General features: G+C 44.8%; 1 protein-coding gene and 1 non-coding gene across 2 annotated transcripts in view; both read right to left on the reverse strand.

Annotated features, from left to right (window-relative positions):
- The window catches only part of ncapd2 (non-SMC condensin I complex, subunit D2), a 31,877-nt gene that overhangs the window by 15,183 nt on the left and 4,123 nt on the right, over positions 1 to 12,571 (reverse strand). Inside the window, exons 11-19 of the mRNA XM_056603146.1 lie at positions 11,949 to 12,146; positions 11,731 to 11,865; positions 11,567 to 11,654; positions 10,329 to 10,530; positions 9,564 to 9,682; positions 8,786 to 8,980; positions 7,844 to 8,018; positions 6,808 to 6,892; positions 6,281 to 6,417 (exon numbers count right to left, since the gene is read on the reverse strand). Of these exons, the coding sequence (XP_056459121.1) occupies positions 6,281 to 6,417; positions 6,808 to 6,892; positions 7,844 to 8,018; positions 8,786 to 8,980; positions 9,564 to 9,682; positions 10,329 to 10,530; positions 11,567 to 11,654; positions 11,731 to 11,865; positions 11,949 to 12,146 (1,334 nt within the window). The remainder of the gene's footprint in view (positions 1 to 6,280; positions 6,418 to 6,807; positions 6,893 to 7,843; positions 8,019 to 8,785; positions 8,981 to 9,563; positions 9,683 to 10,328; positions 10,531 to 11,566; positions 11,655 to 11,730; positions 11,866 to 11,948; positions 12,147 to 12,571) is intronic.
- On the reverse strand, positions 11,197 to 11,494 carry LOC130392665 (small nucleolar RNA U85). The gene has a single exon (XR_008897051.1). It is a non-coding gene; the product is annotated as a small nucleolar RNA U85 (small nucleolar RNA).

Consider the following 12,571-nt stretch of genomic DNA (forward strand, 5'->3'; position numbering starts at 1 on the left):
ATGCCAAAAACCAGGTAAGTGCAGTGAAGGAAGCTGGACTGGGGCCACAGACAGGGTGCTTTGCCCACGTGATTCATTTAGCATCCCAAAGGGGAATAACAGTACACAAGATGGACAGACTGCTTGGGAGGATCTGAAAAGGTGGTTTCATTTTTCCACCACAGCACAACAGCAGCTCAGGTGCTTGAAACAAAGCAGGAAATGCTACAGCTGCCTACCCACTAAGCTAATACAGGATGTCCCAACAAGGTGGAACTCCACGTATGACATGTTGGAGCGCTATCTTGAGCAGCAGGCAGATCAACAACAACAACAAGTATTCGAAGCTTAAATCAGTATTCGGAGCTTCGTTGTTTTTTTTCCACGTACGTGACGTTACCAGAGCAAGGGAGGCAAACTATAAGCGTCAGCGACACCAAGCAGAGAAGCGAGATAGGAGGAGGAAGAATAGATATCTTGTTTCCCTTTACTTTATAACAACATTAGTGGGATCTCGGGAGGAAAAGTAATACATAGCGAAATGCTAACCTTAGCTTAGTTGTTTGTTCACGTTCGCTGTACAGCGCCGCGCCAATCAACTGTGACTGGCTTGCTGCAGAGCGTGAGCATCTTGGGAATACCCGGACAATATGTAAGGGATAATGTATAGAACGCCGGTCATTATCGAGAAAATAAGCCCCGACAGGGCGAACAGGACACCGACGCGCAGCGGAGGCGTCTTGCTTCGCCATGAAGGGGCTTATTTTTCGATAATAACCGGCGAAGTTCTATACATTATCCCGCTTATTACACGGCTACTTCCCAAAACGAAACAATTTATTTACAATGCATTTGTTACCAGCATTCATAGTGTTGATCTGCAGAGAAATAGTCCGCCCAAGACGTTGACGTCGTTGCTACGTTAGCAACCGACAGCGCTTGGTTTGATACATATCCCGCTTATTACAATGACAAGTTACCGGACTACGTTCGGAGTGATACCAAAGGCAAAAAGTCCTTTTGTTTACCTTGACAGCGGTCATTATTCATCCGTTGCCAATGAATTATCAAAAAATAATTGACCGCCGGAAGTTGTGAAGTGCCCATGCAAGTGAACAGAACGTTGAAAAGACCTGTGTAATAAAATGGATATAATGTGGACTAGGGATGCAAATTATCGAGTAATTCATTAATCGATAGTTGTTTCATCTTATCGATCGATGATCGATTAATTGATAAGCGGCAATTCTTCTGAGAAGCTGAATTTCCTTCTGAATGCAACACATTTAGGTGGTAATTCAACAAAGTCGTTTAGTTGTTGTACTTTAAAATACTTCCACATATTGTGCATTTGGCGTCTTTGTCGTCATTAACCAACTTAAAGTGGCTCCATACTGCACTCCGTTTTGCCCTCTTCATCGCTGAATCCGAATACTTGGTACATACTATTTCTGTTCAGTGTCTACTACTTAACGGTACTACACTTGACAGTGTAGTACGGTCTACAGCTATGCGTAGAACGCCTCCGAACACTTCCGAACATCGCCGAAACTCCACCGGATGTTTGGAGATGACGTATCTCCCCTCAGATGCCGGCAAAATTACCTTGATAAGTTACCCGTTTTCCGTCTTGTCATCGTTGCTATTAAATTAAAAATGTCTCTTTTTACTTAATTACTTACTTTACTATTTTACTCTTTTAAATGTCTCTTTTTTTCGCCGCTTTCTACAACGTCTTTCTGGTGGTGTCGGGTCAGCCATCTCTTCTTCGTTCGTTACAAGACTCCGGTTGCATTGTGGGATAGCGTATTGAACTCCGTGGTTTACTTTGGCGGTAGTACGCATTCGGAAAAGTCTTCCGTACTACACAATGCGTACTGAGCATTCGGACGCACTATATTTTTGGCGTACTACAAAATGCATACTATATAGTTGTCAAGTATTAGTATTCAGGTCCCGCTTTTAGTTTGTCTTGTCCTGCTTCGCTTGTGTTCCCGCTTGTGTTCCCGCGTGTGCGTCAAGTACGTCTGGCGTCAAGCGCGCCCTCACGTGGATGGGTGGGGAATTACGGGTTAAAAACGCGATTAATTGCAAGTAATTTATTTTAATCGAGTAATCTCTTATCGACAATTAATCGATAATCGATTAATTGTTTGCATCCCTAATGTGGACACATAAGACAATCAATATTCGGTATTTGTTATGGATTTATTGTACAAATTCCCTGAAAAGATGCACGTTCCAGGATGAATTGAAAAGCTCCCGTAAGGACTGAGATGGCAGAGGACAGCTGATTTGGAACGGAACAACAGCTGTTCGCTTTCACGGGGAAAAACTAAGGAACTTCCACCTACTTAGACATACTAATTAACGTTCAAACGCTATTAAATCTTCCAACAAAATATGCAGATACTGTCAAAATCGGTTCCAGGGAGTATATAGGGATTATTAATGTTGTTTTTGATGGTGTTTTTTCTGGAACGAGTATTCGAATATTCGCTCGGAAAAAATGTGTATTAAAAGCCTGAAAAATGGCATTCGGGTCAGCCTTAATGGTAATTAAACATTAAAACACCTGCGGCTTATAATCCAGTGCGGCTTATATATGTAGACATCATTCAATTTAGCTGCTGCGGCTTATACTCTAGTGCGCCTTCTAGTGCGGAATATACGGTACATAGATCGACTGCACTGGACCCAAGATTCAAGTCCCTGTGTCACCTAGATCCTGCCCTGCGTCAGAGAACATACAGCAATCCCACCACTGAGATTGTGGGCAGGCTGGGCACTGAAGAACATGAAGAGGTAAAAACTATTTAAAAATATGAGTGAGTTAGGCCACTTAAATATAACTACATTCCAGTCTTAGGTCTTTTGCTATAAGAATTGTACGTCTTTTATTTTAAATTAATAATTGAATTATTATGTTATTGCTGCAATAATAGTTCTGTGAAAACTGAAAAAAAAAAAAGATTTAACATAAATAATAAAATAATTGTTTCTTGCAGGGTCAAGCCACAGAGCTGACGGGAGGAGGCACAGGGACATCTCCACAAAATAAGTCAGCCATGGAGGCGCTTTTCGGGGAGACCTTTGAAGGCAAGGAGGACACAGGCAAGAAGCCGTTTGTAGATGCCATTGAAGAGAAAGTGGCATACTATACCGAGCAGCAAGTCGCATTCAAGTTGATGGTGATCGACTGAATTGGTGGAAGATCAACGAGTGCAAATACCCTCCTGTTGCCATGATGGCTAGATGTTACCTTGCTGTGCCTGGCACTTTAGTTCCCGGCATAGTCCTTTCCAGCGCTGGGGACATAGTGATTGCAAAAAGGTCTACACTCTCCCCAGGCAATGCAGACATCTCTATCTTTTTGGAAAATAATTCAAAGTTATAAATCCAGGTCTGCTGTGTTTTTTTGTGCACTTTATTTTGTACAGCCTGTTATTCACTGTTGAATGTTGAAAATAAAACAAAAAAGCAATTGAAAGCTAAGTCACATTCGTCTTGTTAACTTTTTTGTTGTTGATGCGAAAATGATCCGATCTGTGACTCAAAAACCATGACCGATCAGGACCGTGAGTTTTGTGATCCGTTGCACCCCTACAAAGTAGTCAATCAGCACAGTAAGCTCACATAGGCCTTTGCTGCATTATAGGGCTCCACAATCCTTTTTTTTTTATTATAAAAAGATTTTATAGATTGAATAGATTGAGAAGCCAGCAAGAGGAACATTGTTTTTATATTGGAGAACATGGTGGTTCATTGCCACAAAACATCCCCTTATTCGGCCTCAAAGAAGCGTATAAATACCGAATTAATCATTCTACAGCAGGGGTGCCCAACCAGTCGATCGCGGTCTACCAGTAGATCGCCGACAGATCCCAAGTCGATCGCGAGGGGTGAAGAAAAAAAAAAAGAAAAAAGATTTTTATTTTTTATTTAATAAAATTAAATTTGCGCGGGACATATACGCGCGGTAGCGCATGTGCTGTTAACAGCAGTTGAAAGCCGTCAACAGTAGTTACACACTCCTAGCCGTCAACAGTAGTTACACACTCCTAAACGTTGGCATGGCTGAGGGGAAACAAGCTAAGACCTACCATTTTCACCCTGAGTGGGAGGAAGATTATTGATTATCGTTGAGAAGGTGCCCCCACTGAAGACCGTAGGTTCACGATACAAGCCCTCCCCCCCCCCCCCCCCCCCCCCGTCAACAATTGTTCTCTACCCCCCCCCCCCCCCCCCCGCTTGAAGGTAGGTTTGCTGGTAGATCTCGGGAGGTTGGCTACTTGAAAAGTAGATCTTGGGTCAAAAAAGGTTGGGCACCCCTGTTCTACAGGGTCCCCACACTTTTCAGCTCATCAACTTCCTGGTATTTTCTAACACCCGTCAATACTCAGAGGATGAGGTTTCACTTATGCCGCGTTTCCACTGCAGGGTGCGGTTCGGTTCGCCTCAAGCCGGTAGGGAGGGGGCGGTATAGCCCAGCTCAGTTCCGAGGTCGCGTTTCCACCGCCGACAGTACCGTTTATGGTAGCCAGATGTCGATCGCCGCGGCAGCTACGTAAACATCGTGACATCATAGCAGCAAGACAGTGTAGAATGCAGAGGAACTTATCCACCTCCTTGTTCGCCCAAGCAAGCGTTTTACGCGTATGTTCATTGTAAAGAATAATACCTCAAGGCTACTGTTTGTTCTTATCCCCACATCGCCCGGAAGTGACTTTGTCGACCAATCAACAACCAATCAATTATCCGGCACCCTTTTCAGGCGTCTCAATACCCCAACGGAGGAGTACTGAAGACTAGGGCAAAACGAGTACGGCTCAGTCCGGGTCACGCCCACTTTTGGCGGTGGAAACGCAATCCGTACCGCACCTTTGCGAGCCGAACCGCACCCTGCAGTGGAAACAAGGCTTTGAAAAGCAAGGCCAACCCCCATTACACACATCATTAATACGTCAAGTCAGTCATTTTATGACTGCAATATGTACAATAAATTGGAGGTCTAGGCACCAATGCCACTGCACTACCAACTAACAAATATTTTGACTCCCTAAAACAGATGCACACACAAAAAAACACCACATGTCTATCATTTTGAGTGCAGATTGTAAAACATAACGCTGCACACACGGATTGGAACATAGTATCCTGCCTTAACATCGGCGCACGGCATGCAACCATCGCGTGCATAGGAAAGTTTATAACAAATGGCTAACACCCAACATGCTGCCAATTTCCCGACAACCGCGGCCCCCGTCACTCACGCTTGCTATGCTATGCAGCTTAGTTAGTCAGTAATGGCGCTTTTCCGCCGGCGGGTACGTTACGGACCCAGCACGGTTCAGCCTAGTAGTCAGGGTGTGGTATTGCCCAGCTCAGTTATGGCTTTTCAGTTATGGTCAGTTATGGCTTTTCTTCAATAAACAAAGCTTTTGCCGTTGTACAGAAATACCTTGCAGGTACTGCATTTGTTTGTTATTAAGTATTAACCCCCTGTCGCACGGACCTGATGATTCTGTCGACCAATCAACGACCGGCGTGTGTAGCTCGAACTTGCCGGCAGCTTTTCATACGTCTCAGTACCCCAACCGAGGAGAACTGCGAGACGAGTCTCCTGCCGGAGACAAACACGGAATACGGCGGGAGACAATCGCAGGAAACAACCCCTTTCTCCTCCATGTCGCGGTTCAGTCTACTTCAGATTGATGTTGAAGTGGAAGAACAAGAGACGTCGGAGAACCCGACGCAGTCGTTTGAGATTCATAATATCGTCTGGAGGCGCATACAGCTTTTGGCCATGATAATATACATTATATGATATAGATGTCTTTGTATAATATGATTTAGAAATAGAGCTCCAGGACATCCGCTGGAACACCCCGGAGTGTTTAATTAATTGATAATTACAGAACACGCCCAAAAGCTTTGTTCGCCTCGCCATTGCGATGCATCGATTGTAAACATGAGCGCATAGTACCGTGGCCGCAAGCTGCGATGGGCCACATCCCCACCCTCCACCTTGACCCGCCTCTGAAAAACGGCACGTTTGTAGAAAGCTCATTGTGGGACTGGCTTGTAGTGGCTGTAATTCTGCACCAAGGCTGAATTTCTTGAACGTCTTCAAGCACTGTATTAGGGGCCCACTAACACCTATATAAAAGCTTCCATAAAATAGCATGCCGTTGGACCTTTAAAAAGCAAATAAATAAATTGTGGTATTGATTGCAAATGTAAAGAAGACATGTATAACTTGAAAAGCAATGTGCTCAGATAAAGGACAACAAGGCCGTACCGTGCAGCCATGCCAAGCAGGATCACTGCAGCCCTTCTGTGGAGCGGCGAGGTCTCCCGTTTGCCAGTGAAGCGCTCCCACAGCACCTGCACCACAGTCGACTGGAGGCTACTGCTGCTGCCAAAGAACTCCTGCACCTAGTACGGAGATGAGCTACTGGTTAGGGATCACCACAAACAAAACATCAAAAGAGTAGCGTTCAATAGTTAACAACATGGATTGGAGGAAGGAAACAAATCTCTTAAATCGTACAGCAAGATTTACCTAATTGGACCATACTTGACAAACTTTATAATTATCCCTCTTCTGTTATCTCAATACAGGTCATTCCTCAAAGAATAAGAAAATAAGGCTGATGACCAAGTAGTGCTTCATTTAAATATTCCCTTGTACATTCAAATATCCCTTGTGATATCCTGTTGTAGACCTGTATATCCACAAGTGCATGATATTGTCAGGTGGATTCAGATTATAAACTGTAGCTTTGCAAAGAGGGTTTGATTAGGGTAATGAAGAAGAACACTTACTATCTCCTCCAGACATTGGATGGTTCCAAGGGAAGCATCCACCATCAGCTCAGAGAGGCTGTCCACCAGAGTGTGGGCCTTGGCTCTGGAAGGGAAAAGGGCATGGCCATAAATTCATATTTCATGAAGAAATATCACTGCTAATACATATGTAATCCATAATCAAAAAAGTAATGGAGTAAAAAGATAACGTATTTGCTTTTACCTCAAAGCATTTTAATAATACAAATGATAATAATAATACCAGGGGTTAATCTAAACCGGGAAAGAGGGGCGCTGCGCCTCCTTGTTTCAACCCAGCGCCTCCTTGTCGAAAATGTTAAATTACTTAAAATCTCCCGGAATGGAGAGCGAGCGAGCAAGACCGCGCACAGGAGACAGACGTGCTCCTAACCGCGTTCGCATCTGTGTAGCGAGCGCGCAGCACAACAGAGAGGGATCTAGAAACTGTGCATGAGGCAGTGTGCACGTGAGCCTCAGGCGCCTCCTGATTGGCCTGGATCGGTAAGTCAACCAATCAGTTTACAGTGTAGGCGGGCTTTTATCTCTTCTCCTGAACCAAATTATCAGTTCAGTGAATCTGAGAGTGTCTGAGAAGAAAGAAAATATAGCGTTTGGTGACTTAGTTTACAGTGTTTTAAAATACTAATTTAAATAATAAAGAAAGTGTTCTTCCAGCAGGTTCCCGAAGTACGCGTTTTTTTTTCTATATACATTACTGTATGTAATGTTCTGCATCTATGGTAACTTAGCCATTTTGAGTAATTTGGCCTTACTATACGAGTCAACATACTGGTCCTTCACAAGCCTCAGAATGATCCATTTCTACCTCAAATTTTCAAAAGCTCCGCACCGCGGGAGGGGGGGGAACCCCCCCCTTCCCCCCCGCTGCAACCATCAAATGCAACCATCAAACTCTAAATGTATGTTGTCACGTTTGATTTCAGAAAAAACCTGTTTCAGTAAAAATGACATGGCCGGTCATGAAGGACTATGACTAGTAAGCCATCCAGTGACCCCAGTGTGGGCTCCCTACCTGGTGGAGTCTCCCTGGGGGTTGAGGTAGAGGCGTCTGTAGGCCTGCACCACGGCGTCCTTGATGGTGGGGTCGGTGGACCAGACCAGGGGCAGCATCCTCCTCACCCCGGACAGTGAGTTGGCCACGCTGAACTCACACACTGTCACGCAGAACTGCACCGCCTCCTGGACCACTGAAACACATCCACAAGGTCAGTATAAGAATACAAGTTTTTTCTGGAATGATCAATACACATATGGACACATTTACATTTTTAGGCAATCCTCATTTCAAATAAACAGCATGTAAAGTTCCCCATGATCTCATTAATGCCGGTGTCACGTTAAAATTGTACCGGGGGCGAAAATTGTACCGGCCTACGTCATCAGTTGTTTACATCTTGACAACCTGTCTGGCAACAGACGACATGATCGTCTGTTGCCGGGCAGGTTGCAAAAAACATTCGGCTCATGTTTCCAAAAGACGAAATAACATAATACAGATAACGGATCGCTAGATAACACTTGTTTTTACTTTATATTTGTATTGTATTTAATTGTTTAATCGAATAGCAACAGACGACGCGACCGTCTGTTGCCGGGAAACGGGCGATCGCGTCAAATGACGTAGGAAGGTTCTTGAACGCGTCATTTGACGCGATCGCCCGTTTCCCGGCAACAGACGATCGCGTCGTCTGTTGCTATTCGATTAAACAATTAAATACAATACAAATATAAAGTAAAAACAAGTGTTATCTAGCGATCCGTTATCTGTATTATGTTATTTTGTCTTTTGGAAACATGAGCCGAATGTTTTTTGCAACCTGCCCGGCAACAGACGATCGCGTCGTCTGTTGCCAGACAGATTGTCAAGATGTTAACAACTGATGACGTAGGCCGGTATAATTTTCGCCCCCGGTACAATTTTAACGTGACACCACCCATAACAGTCCCTCCGTACCCGAGGTGGTTTTGCAGTAGAGCATGGTGTTGATGACAGCGATGGCCCTCTCCACCTGCAGGGCAAAGCTTTGTGTATCTTTGAGGTACTGCACCAACATCTCCTGTTTCTTGAGCTCAGAGTCCTCTCCCTCCACCTCCTTCTGAGGGGTTGGGGGCAGGTTCTGACTCAGCTCGCGGGAGTCTTCATCAGGCCCTGGTGGAAGATATTGATAGTCAGATGAAAACATCATTGGACACAATATTTATATGCCCTTCAAGCTTAAGAATATCTTTCTGAAACCCTCATATACTAAATAATATGAATACTAAGATTGTCTCAGCTCATCCTAATATATAGTCTGCATCCACTTAACAGCTGACTTGTCTTTCCTCTGTCAGATCACTACACTTTACTGGGAAATTATATTGAAAAGGAAGTGCGGTAGGTTTTCAATAGTGCCCGACTGCTAGTGGACTGGGTACGGCGGCTGCCCGTACTGATCAAGTGGAGTAAAATAACCAACCGACAAATCGTTTTTACTCCTGATGTTCCATTTTTCCTCGTTAGCATCCATTATAAAGCACTCAAGAACCGTTGAGCTGTTAGACCAAGTTATTAGTAATATTTTTTATGAGAGAAGAGGATGTGCATTTAAGTTAGCTTCTCATTCTAACACATTCCAAAATGACTTCTCTCACCGGGAAGTAGCAATGGAATGTTCATGTCTGCATAGCTGTTCATAGCAGAAAGCACCAACTCTTACTAACACACCAGCATATTTGAGAGCAGCATTTACCTTTGAAGAGCAGAGCCAGAGCCTCCATGACCGTCTCGGGGGAGAGATTGTCGAGTGCAGAGAACATCTCAGACTGGGGGAACCTGCCATGTGCTTTTATACACAGACGCACAGCATGTCTGAAGAAATCAAATAGAAGAGGTAAATAATAGTGTAATGTATTCACATGGGATCTCAGAGGTTCAATAATGAGGTTCGGGACAATATAGCTAAGTCATGGTTCAAGTATAAGCTTGAGATGATGCAACATAACCCTAATCACACCTGCCACCAGCCCATGGTAAAGTTGACCATTCGGCATGTGAAAATGTCCAACTACATATTAATAACAGTTGCTTGGCCGATCGCTTATTTTCCATGGCTGGCAAAGTATGGTTGGGCAGTGGCATTTCTTGTTCACAGTGTACCCTCAGACTTAAGAAAAGCTCATGACACATTGAACCATAGAGGACTGGGTAAACGCCTCGCCTGACGTACACACAAATACACACGCTGTTGGCATCCTCCACATCATTACCCGACTAAGCATATCTTTGAAAGTGGGATCATAGTGGGAGGAGCCTGTCACTGTAGGCCGGCCCTTACAGCCGAGCAGTAAACCTTCACTACACGGCCAAGATTACCAGCCAGTCAGGACAAGGACAACCCAGCCCCCTGGTTCAATGAGCTCGCATTCGCCTTGGTATCATCACTGGGCAAAATGTAGAATCAGTCAAAATTGTTCGGAAAATTAAATGGGCCATAATTGTATCACACAAAACTCACCTATATTTATTAACACGCAGTAACTGTGCGATCTGCACAGCTGTTGCCCTGTCATCTTGTGCCTCCTCCATCTCTTCCTCCACCACCTCCTCGTCATTATCTTCCTCTTCTTCTCCGCTGGTGGGCTCCAGCACAGCCGTGGCAGTGGTCAGCAGCTCAGGCTCCATGGCGTCCCACAGCTCTGACGCCCTTATGACCGCCACTGGCATGGAACAGCAGCGAGGAAAGGTATAAACATCAACATGCAGAGCACAGGCTTGACCCAACCAAGAACATTTTTAAAGCCTAACAATTTGATGGAACCATCATTTTTTAATCCACACTTTAGGCAGGAATGGCCCTCACAGCTGCATTTTTTCATAAACATCAGGTAAAACTAAACTTTAGAAATCGTCTGTTTTCAAAGGCCGTCGTTTGAATTTGATGAGGTCTCAGGATTCACATTCACAAGTCATATGGACGGGTTCTAGTGATAGAGCCAACATTTATGGAGACTTTTTGGAATATGCAAGAAAGCATGAAACGCAGTGCACTCAAGACAGTTGGACATATGATAATAGTTAATAACTTAAATTAATAAAATCGCAACAACCAAGTCAACCTAGGGCTGCCGATAATGGGAAAAATCAAAATCACGATTATTTGCAAATTTTTGGAAAACATGCTGTATCTATTCAGCATGTCTATCCAAAAAAAAACCTTTGCAACAGAGAACTTTGCAATTTCGCCTAAAAAAAATACACAAAATGGTCAACAGCAAAATGATCCAATCTAAAATAATATACAGATTCAGCTGTTCTGCCCTTTCTCTAAAACATTAAATAAAAAAAATCGAGCCCTATGTCAACCTTGCTCTAAATTCAGAGCTCGCCCTCAGATTACCAAAGAAGAAGCTCACGGCACGTGAACTACACAGAGGGCTGGGTAAACGCCTCGCCTGACGTACACATAAATACGCACGCTGTTGGCATCCTCCACATCATTACCCGACTAAGCATATCTTTGAAAGTGGGATCATAGTGGGAGGAGCCTGTCACTGTAGGCCGGCCCTTACAGCCGAGCAGTAAACCTTCACTACACGGCCAAGATTACCAGCCAGTCAGGACAAGGACAACCCAGCCCCCTTGTTCAACGTGCTCACATTTGCCATAGTATCATCATGGGGCATGATGGATAAGAAGAGAGATGTATAAGACAAGTTAAAGAGTTGCTTTTGAGGCATTAGAGGGTTTGTTTACCGGGTGCTTTGCCTTCCACCTTCTCCTTCAGCTCTTTGAGTTTGGTCGCCTCCTTCTCCAGAGGGTTCTTTAGATCGGCACTGCTCAACTGAAACACAACACTCAACTCTAAGGACCTCAGCAAAGGGAACGTCACATCGTATGCCATTCTGGGTCTTAATTACCTTGCAGCTATAGGGGTTATGAGCGATGAAGGCGGCCAGCAGCTGGATGGCACTCTTCACTACGTTTATAGACTTGTCCATCAGCCTCCCCACAGCCAGCCCCATCACCTCACTGTACCGGCACAGCGGCAACGCCTGGCAGAACACAAGCATCATTCAACAACACAGCCAGAACAATATCGTGGCAGGGGCCTTCAGTGACGACAGGGCGGACTGACCTTGCTGTTGACAACGCGCGTGTAGACCTGCAGCACGCGCGCTCGCACATGGGAATGCGTGTCGTGCAGATGCTCCTGCAGCGTGTCGAAGAAACGATCGCGGTCCGCTTTGCCAGAATCGTCCAGAGCGTCGCCGCACAGGACCCGGACTAGGATGTCTCCCAGGACCTCACACACCGCCACGCGCATGTTGTTGCTCTGGGTAGCAGATGGTAGACAACGTTTGGTCATATCACCATTATACAGAGTGATACATTGAATAAAGACGGAGGACACTCAGGTGCAAGTCAGGGTACGGCTGCTTGCTCGTGGATGCCTACAGATAGCCTGTGTCCATGTCCATCAGGGATCGAAACCAGTTCCTGATGGCTGGGATGTGAACACCAGGGCTACTGCATTATACCAAGTCAAATTCAGCTACTTTCAACCAACAAACTGAATATTTGTTCCATGCATTTAACATAAACGTGCCATTCAAACATGCTACACTGTTGTACACCCAATGAAGGTTTAAATTGTAAGTGAACCACTGTTTCTGCAAGAAGGGAACACCGAGATAAAAAACAAAATTATCTTTGGGCGTTGCACTCTAGGGAGGGGCGGGTTAGCCCTGTGTATACAAC

Source organism: Gadus chalcogrammus, chromosome 11, assembly GCF_026213295.1.
Source record: "Gadus chalcogrammus isolate NIFS_2021 chromosome 11, NIFS_Gcha_1.0, whole genome shotgun sequence".
Taxonomy (NCBI): domain Eukaryota; kingdom Metazoa; phylum Chordata; class Actinopteri; order Gadiformes; family Gadidae; genus Gadus; species Gadus chalcogrammus.